Here is a 13,752-nt window from a genome sequence, read left to right as displayed (position 1 = left end):
AACACAATTATTTTCATTACATTCTGCCTTTAATTCTACTATAGTAATCCTTCAAACAAAAGCACCTGCATTTCTCCCAAACACAAAACAGAATGAATGTAGAGCTGGGAAACTGGAATTTGAAAGGCAAAATGAAAAATTAATGGCACAGCTATAGAAACTAATCTATTATCTCCACCGATGATACAACAAGAGCAGAGCACCCACCATTAAAAACACCACACGGACAGCAGTTCTATCTTCCAGGAATGTTAAGAAACTATACTTGTAACTGTAATGTCATACACTGCTGATATCTGTGAACCAATAATCACCCTAAAAACAAGTTTATCAAAGAAAAGGATTTAATATCAAACAACATGAAACAAGGCTAGCAAACATTTTTAAAAGTTTTTTTTCCCTTCAAATTAGGGGTGTTAAGCATTAGACTTTTTCTTCCAAAATTTTAACAAGTGTCTCCTTTTTGCCCCATTAAAGGCACAAATCTAGTCTCAGTTTTTAATTTCTATTAGTTCTTTCTGATTATATATCCCCGACCACTTGCCTGGGAACAATCCTTAAGACATCAAACAAACCAAATAAAGAGGTCTGCTTGTCTTACTTAAAACCAAGGCCAGAAAGATCAAGAATGATCTCCGGATTTTTATCCTGCTGGTACCAAGACCATCACTAAAAATGACGACTTTCATCAACTTTTTGGGAGGGAAAGGAAAAAAGTCAAAACACTGTTCAAATTTAACACCTCTATTCTCTGTTTACTTCTTTAAAATATTTGCTTGCTGCTATGATGGTTTTCTCAGTAACTGTGTAACAAGTCTTCTACAATTGTATTTTACATATTAATAGTTTTAATTTACACACTTTAAAAGTGTGTAAGCACTACTCTTTTCACTTTTCAATCAACTACCTATAAAGAAACTCTAAGTAAAAGGCTAAAATGGGTTAAACACACTGAATTGTATGATTTAAAAACATATAAGGCCTATATATAAACAGAAATAAACGTGTTGTTTTGAAAAGAAGATTAAATTACCAAGTGCATCACAATTTTAGGAGTTCTATCTAAATATTCAATTTATTCTAAATATTTCTGTATCCTTTCCTTTGCACATTGCCTAGAAAATTCACACCTTGTACACTCAAAATCAATACTATTGTCTCAGGAAGCTAAACTGACATAATTTTGCACTTGATTCAACTCAGAGGTCAACCTGCCTCAGTTGCCTGGAGACTGATGGTTGCTAGAGCAGTACCTGCTAAGCCAGGCTAAATACGCTCCGGTGTGAGGGCGGAAAGCGTTTACTGCTGGAGAGAAACATAGATGCAGCTGTCTCAGCATGCAGCATGTCTCACTGGATGATCATATTTATAAGCTACCCATCTTACTGCAACAGGGAAAGAGGATAAACAGTGAAGATTTTAATTGGACTGAATCCTGGATTACTTGCAACTATGATTTCTTTGTTCTTCAGTTGAGTCATATGTGAAGTGGAATTTTCCCTCTAGCCATAAATTTCTGTTCCCTACCACTTCCCCCACACATCTCCCTAATGCCAACCCTCAAAACCACAAACATAATGAATGGGAAGAAATGAGATTTTTGCTTAATTCAGCCTGGAATTAACGAGAGAGTAATTAAAACAGACTTTTATAAAGAAAGGAAAGAAAAACGCACATTGAAAATGTTCATGTGAGACTCTTTCCAAGGATATAAAGCTATCAACAGCATATGGTTACACTTAATTAAAAGAGATAAAACTATTTATAAAGGCCATTCTCTCATTTATCCTTTCACCCTCTCTAACCCCAAACCCCAGTGATTATGCCTACCTCACCAAGGCTAGTGACATGAGCTAGAGAAAAACTCTCCTAAACTAGTCAAATTCCCCTTGCTCAGGTTGATAAGTTCACCAAATTGTCAAAGACAATACCACTAATCGTGCCATTGTTTTTCTGTGCTAAACTACTGTTTAGCTAACTAAACTAAACTACTGTTTTTCTGTGCTAACTATTCCAATTCTTGACCTAATTAAAAGGTGACTGTTTGCACTTCACCATTACATACTTTAAAGACAACAATGCTATGCTTTGATGTACAGATTACAGGATATGCTGGAAAAGCCTAGGTATACTCTAAAGGCCCATACAATGTAATTTATGCACACAGACATAAAGCATGAGTTTACAGCAACTTACAAACAACTACTTAACTAGTTGCTTATAGTTAGACATTTGTCTTTGTTAGAATTTTCTCAAAACATTGAGACTATTAGAGGCTTTGGGTAAAGTGAAAATAAAAATAAAATTATAAGAGAATGTCAATAAATAAAACAAATAGGAATTTTAAATTATCACCTTTGAAGAAATCTGAGGGTTGAGGATGGGGAATGAGGGGTGGACTCTGTGTGTGTGTGTGTGTGTGTGTGTGTGTGTGTGAGTGCGTGCATGCACACGTGTGCAAGCATACACCCATGAAAAACTCTGCCCATTTACTGTCCTACATATATAATTCAAGACTATGATTTCTCTGCTTGGACTCTAGGTCTTAGAGCATTCCTGCAGACTAGGGCACCTATCAAGTTCTAGATATAAAATGAAGAAAAAGATTAAATGGATGCAAAATCACCAACAGTCACCACTGCTTACAATTTTATAAATATTCCTTCTTATCTACTAGGAAGAAATCATGTAAGTATATAAAGACTTAAATGAATCATTCATTCTCAATCCTATATCCTTCTGCACTGTTTTTTAAAAAAATTAGACCATAGATATTCATATATTACTTTTGTGATTTTAAAATTATAAAAGGAATTTGTTAAACCACCTAAGTCCAAAATTGGTTCATACTTCATAAAGTCCTTAACCCTCTTATCCTTATCCATCAGAGGGCAGACAAAATGAAACCACAATCACAGAAAACTAATCAAACTGATCACATGGACCACAGCCTTGTCTAACTCAATGAAACTATGACCCATGCCATGTGGGGAAACCCAAAACAGATGGGTCATAGTGGAGACTTCTGACAAAACGTGGTCCACTGGAGAAGGGAATGGCAAAGTACTTCAGCATTCTTGCTTTAGGAACCCCATGAACAGTATGAGAAGGCAAAATTAGGACACTGAAAGATGAATTTCCCAGGTTGGTAGGTAACCAATGTGCTACTACTGGAGAAGAGTGGAGAAATACCTCCAGAAAGAATGAAGAGACAGAGCCAAGGCAAAAACAACGCCCAGTTGTGGATGTGACTGGTGATGGAAGTCAAGTCCAATGCTGTAAAGAACAATACTGCATAGGAACCTGGGATGTTAGGTCCATGAATCAAGGCAAATTGGAAGCAGTCAAACAGGAGATGGCAAGAGTGAACATTGACATTTTAGAAATCAGTGAACTAAAATGGACTAGGGCAAATTTAACTCAGATGACCATTATATCTACTACTGTGGGCAAAAATCCCTTACAAGAAATGGAATAGCCCTCATAATCAACAAAGAAGTCCGAAATACAGTACTTGTGTGCCGTCTCAAATGACAGAATGATCTCTGTTTCTTCTCCAAGGCAAACCATTCAGTATCACAGTAATCCAAGTCTATGCCCCAACCACTAACGCTGAAGAAGCTGAAGTTGAATGGTTCTATGAAGACCTACAAGACCTTCTAGAACTAACACCCAAAAAAGATGTCCTTTTCATCATAGAGGACTGGAATGCAAAACTAGGAAGTTGACAGATATCTGGAGTAACAGACAGTTGGAGTACAAAGTGAAGCAGGGCAAAGGCTAGCAGAATTTTGCCAAGAGAACGCACTAGTCATAGCAAACACCCTCTTTCAACAAAGCAAAACACAACTCTACACATGGGTATCACCAGATGGTCAACACCAAAATCATATCGATTATGTTCTTTGCAGCCTAAGATGGAGAAGCTCTATATAGTCAGCAAAAAGAAGACCAGGAGCTGACTGTGGCTCAGATCACGAACTCCTTATTGCCAAATTAAGACTTAAATTGAAGAGAGTAGGGAAAACCACTAGACCATTTAGCTATGACCTAAATCAAATCCCTTACGATTACACAGTGGAAGTGACAAATAGATTCAAGGGATTAGATCTGTTAAGAGTGCCTTAAGAACTATGGATGGAGGTTCCTAACACTGTATGGGAAGCAGTGATCAAGACCCATCCCCAAGAAGAAGAAATGCAAAAAGGCAAAATGTTGTCTGAGGAGGCCTTACAAATAGCTGAGAAAAGAAGAGAAGCTAAAGGCAAAGGAGAAAAGGAAAGATCTACCCATCTGAATGCAGAGTTCCAAAGAATAGCAAAGAGAGATAAGAAAGCCTTCCTCAGTGATCAATGCAAAGAAACAGAGGAAAACAATAAAATGAGAAAGACTAGATATCTCTTCAGGAAAATTAGAGACACCAAGGGAACATTTCATCCAACGACAGGCACAATAAAGGACAGAAACAATATGGACCTAACAGAAGCAGAAGATATTAAGAAGAGGTGACAAGAATACACAGAAGAAACCTATACAAAAAAGATCTTTATGATCCAGACAACCACGATAGTGTGATCACTCACCTAGAGTCAGACATCCTGGAATGTGAAGTCAAGTGGGCCTTAGGAAGGACCACTATGAACAAAGCTAGTGGAGGTGATGGAATTCCAGTTGAGCTATTTCAAATCCTAAAAGATGATGCTATTAAAGTGCTACACTCAATTTCTCAGCAAATTTGGAAAACTCAGCAGTGGCCACAGGGCTGGAAAAGGTCAGTTTTCATTCCAATCCCAAAGAAAGACAATGTCAAAGAGTGCTCAAACTACCGCACAATTGTACTCATCTCACACGCTAGCAAAATAATGCTAGCATTACTTTCAAAATAATCCAAGCCAGGCTTCAACAGTACATGAACCAAGAACTTCCAGATGTTAAAGGTGGATTTAGAAAAGGGAGAGGAACCAGAGATAAAACTGCCAACATCTGCTGGATCATTGAAAAAGTGAGAGTTCCAGAAAACATCTACTTCTGCTTTACTGAGTACACCAAAGCCTTTGACTGTGTGGATCACAACAAGCTGTGAAAAATTCTTAAAGAGATGGGAATACTAGACCACCTGTCTCCTGAGAAATCTGTATGCAGGTCAAGAACCAACAGTTAGAGCCAGACATGGAACAATGGACTGGTTCGAAATTTGGAAAGAAGTACATCAAGGCTGTATATTGTCACCCTGCTTATTTAACATATATTCAGAGAACATCATGCGAAATGCCAGGCTGGATGAAGCATAGCTGGAATTAAGATGGCAGGGGAAAATATCAATAACCTCAGATATGCAGATGACACCACCCTTATGGCAGAAAGCAAAGAAGAACTAAAGAGCCTCTTGATGAAAGTGAAAGAGGAGAGTGAAAAAGCTTGCTTGAAATTCAACATTAAAAAAGAAAGAACATGGCATCTGGACCCATCTCTTCATGGTAAATAGATGGGCAAACAATGGAAACAGTGACAGACTTTTATTTTCTCGGCTCCAATATCACTGCAGATGGTGACTGAAGCCATGAAATTAAAAGATGCTTGCTCCTTGGAAGAAAAGCTGACAAACCTAGAGAGCATGTTAAAAAAAAAGAGACAATTACTTTGTCGACAAAGGTCCATCTAGTCAAAGGTATGGTTTTTCCAGTAGTCATGTACAGATGTGAGAGTTGGACTATAAAGAAAGCTGAGTGCCGAAAAACTGATGCTTTTGAACTGTGGTGTTGGAGAAGACTCTTGAGAGTCTCTTGGACTGCAAGGAGATCCAACCAGTCCATCCTAAAGGAAATCAGTTCTGAATATTCATTGCAAGGACTGATGCTGGAACTGAAACTCCAATAGTTTGGCAACCTGATGGGAAGAACTGATTCATTGGAAAAGACCCTAATACTGGGAAAGATTGAAGGTAGGAGGAGAAGGGGACGACAGAGGGTGAGATGGTTGGATATCACCGACTTGATGGACACAAGTTTGAGCAAGCCCTGGGAGTTGGTGATGGACAGGAAAGCCTGGTGTGCTGAAGTCCACTGGGTGGTAAAGAGTTGAACATGACTGAGCAACTGAACTGAACTTGTAAGTCCTAGTTTTAAAAGAAAGAATAAAAGCTGCCCCCAAATTACTATTTCACATTATTAGGACAAAATTAGAAAAGCAGAAATCTAAAAGAATTAGTTGGTGCCAACATCAGTTTGTGCTCTCAGGAATATCAAGTAAAAATGCATATTATTTCCACTCATGTCAATATAGGTTGAGACATTTTATAACTTCCTACAGGAAGTCCTATTCATTTCTCTCTTACAATGAAACAGTTTCAAAAATGAAAAAATGATCCCCATTACTTTGTAACATTGTAATAATTTACCTGAGTTGCAGCAACAGCAGAGGGTGCAGATGACCCAGCTGATGGGGAGAGAGCGCCCACTTGCTGTAAATGCCCAGAAGGTTGCTGAGGTAAATGAGAACTGGAGACAGGAGTACTCGATCCTGAGCCAGATACTACATTTGGAAATGATACTGCTACATCACTGCTGTTATAAATACCTATAAGGGAAAAAAGGGTCTTATTTAAATATTTTATAACTTAGCAGTCGAATCTGTCACAGACACACAATATTAATCAATACGTTAGAGTACTCATTATTTGCTCCTGATCCTTCCCACAATGATAAATTTTATTGGTTTAAAGAAAAAAAGCAAATGAATAAAAACTGACTTTTCATAAAGCACTTGTTTTAAAGAACCTAAGTCATTTTTTACATATCAATGATGGTTTGTTAAGAGACAGAAATCGCCTCAGGAGGTGCTTTGTAAAAATAATAGTAAGGGTTTTAGGAATTCCTAAAAGAAGTGACATGCTTGTTAAACTGCAAAATGAAGAAATTAGAAACTGTATAAAAATCACTTGGTAAACCTTTCAAAAATGCAGATAGGTAGGACCCAGAACTCATGAATTGAGAAGGTCTGAAATGGTAGGAGACTGTCTTAGGAAGAACATCCAGCTTACAATGCAGAAAATAAAATGGAATAAGCCTAGACATTCCAAGAACAATAAAAAGCCTGATGCCACTGGTGGACACCCCCTCGGTGAGAATAAATAGTACCAGTGGGTTCTGTAGACATTCAAGAGGTAAAATAAACAGGACTTATTGACTGACTGGATGGAATATCAAAGTACGAGTCAGGATGGCCAGGGACATGGAATACTAGGTGCTGGATGCATTCACTTCAGAGAACAAAGAAAAAGACAATAAAGACTTGAAAGCATTTTCAGTGGCACCACAGGTGTAAAAGCCAGAAAGAAAAAGCAGAAGCAATTCAGTCTAGAAAAGTGGATGGGAAGAGGACAGAGAGAGAACATGAACAAAAGTTAAGAGGAATCAAAGAGTTACTTTTAAAAGTGCTCTGTGGGTTTCTTTTAAAAAGATTGGAGCTCATGTTCTTACACTGATGCCTAGGAGTCCAAGGAGAGGCTCTTTAAGGATAAAGGTTAAGAGACAGGAATCTCTATAAACCAGTGGGCTCTCAATCAGGGGTGATTTTGCTCCACAAGAGACTTGACAATGTCTGGAGACATTTTTGGTTGTCAAAACTAGGAGGTGCTACTGGCATCTGGTAGGTCAATGGTGTGTGCGGGCTCAGCCATTCATTCCTGTCACAACTCTTTGCAACTGTATGGACTGTAGCACACCAGGCTCCTCTGTCCATGGAATTTTCGAGGCAAGTGTAAGGTAACTGCAAGGAGATGTTGCTAAACATCTCACAATGAACTGGACAGCTCCTCACAACTAAGAATTATCTGGCCCCTAGAGTCAACAGCAAAAGAAGCTGAGAAATCTTGTAATAAACCAGGGCTCCTGGGAGGCTGGGAGGTAATAAAACCCTAAGAACCTAACACAGAGAAGAAAGCAGGGAAAAAAAGAACCTAAGCGGGCTGTATTAAAAACAAAAAACAAAAACAGTGAGAAAACATAGCCCTTGAAGGCAATAACTAGTTATCTATAATGACAGTACAACCTACTTTGTTTCTAAAAAATATAAATACTATTAATTCATAATATATAAAAGTACTTATAATCTTCAAACAAGGGGAATAAAAAAAAAAAGTGGGACATTTTTAAAGGTCTTACAACTATAATTGAGGCTCCTAAGATCCTTTTTATATCTACCATTTCTCCAGGAAAAAAAGAAAAAGAAAAATTTATTCACTCAGCAAATGCATTCATTTCCACAAACATCTGAGAGCTCACTGTTTACTAGACATTATTCTAAGCCCTAGAGATACAAAGCCATTCAAGATATGTGGTCTCTGCCTTCAAGAAGCTTAGTGGAATAAAGAGACAATTACAAAAGACTGTGAAGAGCACTGTGACAGAGACATCGTCCGGAGGCTGGGAGTGCATAAAGAGGGGTATCTGACCCAGACCCGGAGGGAGAGACTGTGGGTGAGAACAGTACCTTTAAAGCTCATTCCTAAAGAAGCCGCAGGACAGAGGAGAAGGGCAGTCTGAGGAAGAAACATGCCACAAGAGCTTGTATGTACCATCCATGCAGCCTAAGCAGAAATGAGGTTAAAAAATAAGCAGGAATCAAGAACAGGAAAAATTAATGTGTTAAAAATTTAGAGACAATAGGAAGCCACTGAAGGACTGTAAGCAGAAGTTTGGTGTGACCAGATTTGTGGTTCAGCAAAACAAACCACGGGCACAATGTGGAGAAGAGCCTAGGAAAGAGGGTTAAAAACAGATTGAGAAAGCTGTTAAGGGCTGCTACAGTAATACTGATGAGCAAAAATATTATTTTTAAAAAACTTAAAGCAACAGCAATAAAGAGACATTACAAAAATAACATTCACAGGACTGGAAACTAATTAGATTTGAAGAATAAAAAAAGAGAAAAGAGTCAAGAATGACTCTTAAGCACCAGTAAGTGGATCACAATAAACTGTGGAAAATTCTGAAAGAGATGGGAATTCCAGATCACCTGACCTGCCTCTTGAGAAACCTATATGCAGGTCAGGAAGCAACAGTTAGAACTGGACATAGAACAACAGACTGGTTCCAAATTGTGAAAGGAGTATGGCAACACTGTATATTGTCACCCTGCTTATTTAACTTCTATGCAGAGTACATGATGAGAAATGCTGGGCTGGAAGAAGCACAAGCTGGAATCAAGATTGCCAGAAGAAGTATCAATAACCTCAGATATGCAGATGACACCACCCTTATGGCAGAAGGTGAAGAGGAGCTAAAAAGTCTCTTGATGAAAGTAAAAGAGGAGAGTGAAAAAGTTGGCTTAAAGTTCAACATTCAGAAAACGAAGATCATGGCATCTGGTCCCATCACTTCATGGGAAATCAATGGGGAAACAGTGGAAACAGTGTCAGACTTTATTTTTCTGGGCTCCAAAATTACTGCAGATGGTAACTGCAGCCATGAAATTAAAAGACACTTACTCCTTAGATGGAAAGTTATGACCAACCTAGACAGCATATTCAAAAGCAGAGACATTACTTTGCCAGCAAAGGTCCGTCTAGTCAAGGCTATGGTTTTTCCAGTGGTCATGTATAGATGTGAGAGTTGGACTACAGAGAAAGCTTAGCGCCGAAGAATTGATGCGTTTGAACTGTGGTGTTGGAGAAGACTCTTGAGAGTCCCTCGGACTGCAAGGGGATCCAACCAGTCCAACCTAAAGGAGATCAGCCCTGGGTGTTCATTGGAAGGACTGATGTTGAAGCTGAAAGTCCAATACTTTGGCCACCTGATGTGAAGAGCTGACTCACTGGAAAAGACCCTGACACTGGGAAAGACTGACGGCAGGAGGAGAAGGGGATGACAGAAGATGAGATGGTTGGATGGCATCACCGACTCAATGGACATGGGTTTGGGTGGACTCCAGGAGTTGGTGATGGACAGGGAGGCCTGGCGTGCTGCGGTTCACAGGGTCGCAAAGAGTCGGACATGACTGAGCAACTGAACTGAACTGAAGTTGGTGTGAGAGTGGTAAACACCATTCACTGAAGCAGAAACGCCAACTGAGAGCACCCAGCACTTGTTACTATGTGTAAGTCACTGTGCTAGCACAACAGACCAATGAAATACTATTACTCTCATTTTACATATGAGCAAACAAGTTTAAGGAACTGAACTAACCTGTTTAGTGACCTAGTAGATGGTGGAACCAAGAGTCAAATTCATACAGCCATCGGACTTTACAACTGAAACCACTTCCTAAGTACATGTTTGAGGTTCAAGTTGAACATTACAGTCTTTGAGATGCCTGTGGGACACAGAACTCCTAGATGGTCTAGAAGAGAATGTGGGGAGTCTGAAGCTTTGCAGAAAAATCAGGTCTAGACATACAAGGATGTCAGAAGGATGTCATGTCTAGAGATACAGGAGTCAGAAGAATGACAAAGATAGAATAAACATGAAAACTCAAAAAGGCTTTCAGCTGGCCTGCTAACTATAGTTCATATTAAGACACATAGAAACGTCACATTAAAAAGCCTAGATTTCTATTTTCTTCTGGAAAACCTGAAGTTCCATTCACACTGATAATGTATTCTGAAATAGCAACAATCCACTGGAGCTCTGGATGGGGCACTGATTCTTTAATCCACATGAGCCCCTCCATTCATTATTCATCATCTTTTCCTCACTCATTTATGTCATCTACTTGGCTCCATTAAGTAACTGATTATAACAACCTGTGATATAGAAACTGGTGAAAGGCAACGAATGGAAAAATGAGATCACCCAGAGAAGTTCTCAGTGCGATCAAGAGTAGTAGATTAAAAACAGGACCTCGGGAATGTTACCATTTAAAGGGTAATTTTAACATTCAACAAATATTGAGGTACTAATTATTTAAAAAGGCACTGAAGACAGCAAAGAGCACAAAGAAATTCTTCCTTCCAAGAACTCAGTCTCACAGCAGAGCCAGTAAGTACTCATAAGCCACTAGATACAGGAGGGAAACACTAAGTACCAGAAGAAGGTCATATCAGATGAAAAAGTCAGAGGAACAGAGTCAGGTAGAAGAGTTCCAGAGAGAAGTACTTGAACTCAAAATTTAAGTTTTAGGGTAAAAATACCTTAAAAGGTAGAGTGCTTTTTTTAAATATCAAAAAGCATATTATACATAGAATCTCCAGTTATGAAATCTAAAAGACAAAAGTGAGCTGGAGGCAGAAGGCTGAAATCACAAGAGAAAGAGTTTTTGCCTGAGACAAAAGTACAGGCTCTCCCAACCATGTGATCTCAACTGTCTGAGCCTTTATAGTGTTCTTTTCTATAAAACCAAGATAATAGCTACCTTAAAGGTTTACATTTGAGAATATCCTTGTAAAGTCTGTAACAATGCCTAAAGCACAGTTAAGTTAATTTTAAGTCAGGAAAGTATTGTATTTAAATTGTCAGGTCCTCTAAAGTCCCTGTTGTTGTTGCTTAGCTGCTAAGCTGTATCTGACTCTTACAACTCCTTGGATTGTAGCCCACCAAGCTCCTCCATGGGCTTTCTCAATCAAGAATCCTGGAGTGGGTTGCCATTTCCGTCTCCAGGGGATCTTCCTATCCCAGGGACTGAAACCATGCCTCTTGCATTGGCAGGCAGACTCTACCACTGAGCCACCAGGGAAGCCCCACATGTCCCCACTGCACTTTGAAAACTACAAATACCATTATCACTGCAATGGTATATCATGAGAGTACAATACCAAAAAGCAAAACTGTGGTGTTTGAGGATCTTCAATCTCTAAACTTAAGTCTGTTTTTATACTGCATTAACATGTACTTAAATGGGAAACTGCACAGCTAAACAGGCAGCAATCACACTTTGAAACTAGTGCTCAGGTTACTGCAATAAAATGGAACAAATCAAAATTTTCCTTTCTTATCAAATCAGGAAAGCATGGAATTCTGAATCTTTTTGGAAAATGAAGCTCACTTGCTTACCTCAGCTCTCTCATACATCAGGTATTCTGGTTTAGCATTATTCACTAAGACCTCTAGGTCTTTTTTTCAAAAGCAAATGATCCTCTTCAGATTGTTCTGTACTTGTTTTCTGTTTAACTTCACTCTATTTCCATCTTTTACAAGCTATATGCTATTTTAATCCAAATCAAGATAACATTCATCAAACTAAACAGACCTGAATCCTGCAATGCACAAACTCTAGGAAAATACCCTGAAATTCACCTGTTTAAGATAAGAGTAGAAACAAAGATGCAGAATGACAGAGAGAGTGGGAGTAACACACTGATTCACTTATCCATCCAAGAAATATGTATTTCATGTGTGCTAAAATATAGCCACTATGCTAGGAACAGAGAATAAAGTAGGGAACAAGACAGAAAAGATCTCTGCTCTCCAGGAATACACAGACGAAATCAGGGAGGCAGACATTAAAACAAACACATGACTATAAACTGTGCCAAGTGCTCTGATGGAAGAGAAAAGGGTGCCATGAGAAGGAAAAATTAAGAAGCAGAAAAAATGATATACCAAGACCTAAAGGTTAGGTAGACAGTTGTTAACTGAACAAAGAGTGAAGGAGAAAAGCTTGTTCAAAAGACAACACATACTCATTATTAATAATTTTAAATAAATGTCAAAGTAGGAAAAGAAACATTTTAACATATATTTTTAAAACATCAATTTATATATTTAATATAATTATATATAATTAATGTATTTAATATACTATAATGTATAACAATGTATTATGAAATATAAATAATATATTTAACAGTAAACAATTTATATATTTAATATAATTGTATGTACTTTATATATTTAATATAATATTAATTTATATATTTAAAATATTTTTATATATTTTCAAACATTTTGGTGCATAGCTTACGGTTTTGCTGTATAGAGCTGCCTATATACAGGATAGATGATTTTAATCCTTTTATTAACTTACCATACACATTTTTGGGTTTCATTATAAAATATTTCAAAATGTTTTATATCATTTTGATATCAATTGAATATTGCAGAGTTGACCTGATTTTACAATATTCCACAAATATTTATGTGCCTTATATGATCAGACGCAATGTGCTGCTAAACATACTACAAAAAAACAAAACAGATACTACCCTTGCACTCATGGAGCTTACAGTGAAGGCTCCACACATTAAATAATCACACAACTATTAGTGCTATGACGAAAAAGTAGAATGTGCTATGACATAATATGAAGGGTAACTTAAATAAGATTCACAGTACAAAAAGAAAAAAAAACGATCAGCAGTAAAGAGGAGAAATCCTTAGGAGTGGTCTCTACTTTTATTTGCCAAGAATTCATTCCCATTTCTTTTTCAAACAGCACCCTATTTTCCATCAGGGATATACTCCTAGCCAGGGATGAATATGTGATCTAACTTGAGGTGGAGCGTTTCTGCTGGGAACTTACACCTTTAACACATGCCCACCAGGGCAGAGAATGGTCAGACCTAAGTTAGTCTAATATTAATAATGCTAGTAGTCTATTAGGTTCTTGTTCACCTGGCCCTGGAAACTACCATTTCTCTCCTCCCAAAAGTTTAGGATAAGGTTTTTCTACTAATTCTCTGTGTGGTATAATAAGCAAAGAAACAAGATACTCAAAAATGAAGCTAGAATCCAGCCCAAGAACAAGCTCAGGTACAACTCTGCAGGCAATAAATGACTTGCCAAAATCATAGTAATGGAAAACTATTAAGCATTTTAA

The 13,752-nt window shown here is 37.9% G+C and overlaps 1 protein-coding gene across 1 annotated transcript in view; it reads right to left on the bottom strand.

The window, feature by feature from the left end:
• Positions 1 to 13,752, bottom strand: part of MLLT10 (MLLT10 histone lysine methyltransferase DOT1L cofactor) — a 213,962-nt gene that overhangs the window by 23,957 nt on the left and 176,253 nt on the right. The window contains exon 14 of the mRNA XM_068986710.1: positions 6,398 to 6,576. Within this exon, the coding sequence (XP_068842811.1) occupies positions 6,398 to 6,576 (179 nt within the window). The remainder of the gene's footprint in view (positions 1 to 6,397; positions 6,577 to 13,752) is intronic.

The sequence above is a fragment of the Capricornis sumatraensis genome, chromosome 15, assembly GCF_032405125.1.
Source record: "Capricornis sumatraensis isolate serow.1 chromosome 15, serow.2, whole genome shotgun sequence".
NCBI classification, from domain to species: domain Eukaryota; kingdom Metazoa; phylum Chordata; class Mammalia; order Artiodactyla; family Bovidae; genus Capricornis; species Capricornis sumatraensis.
This window is presented reverse-complemented; position numbering and strand designations above follow the sequence as displayed.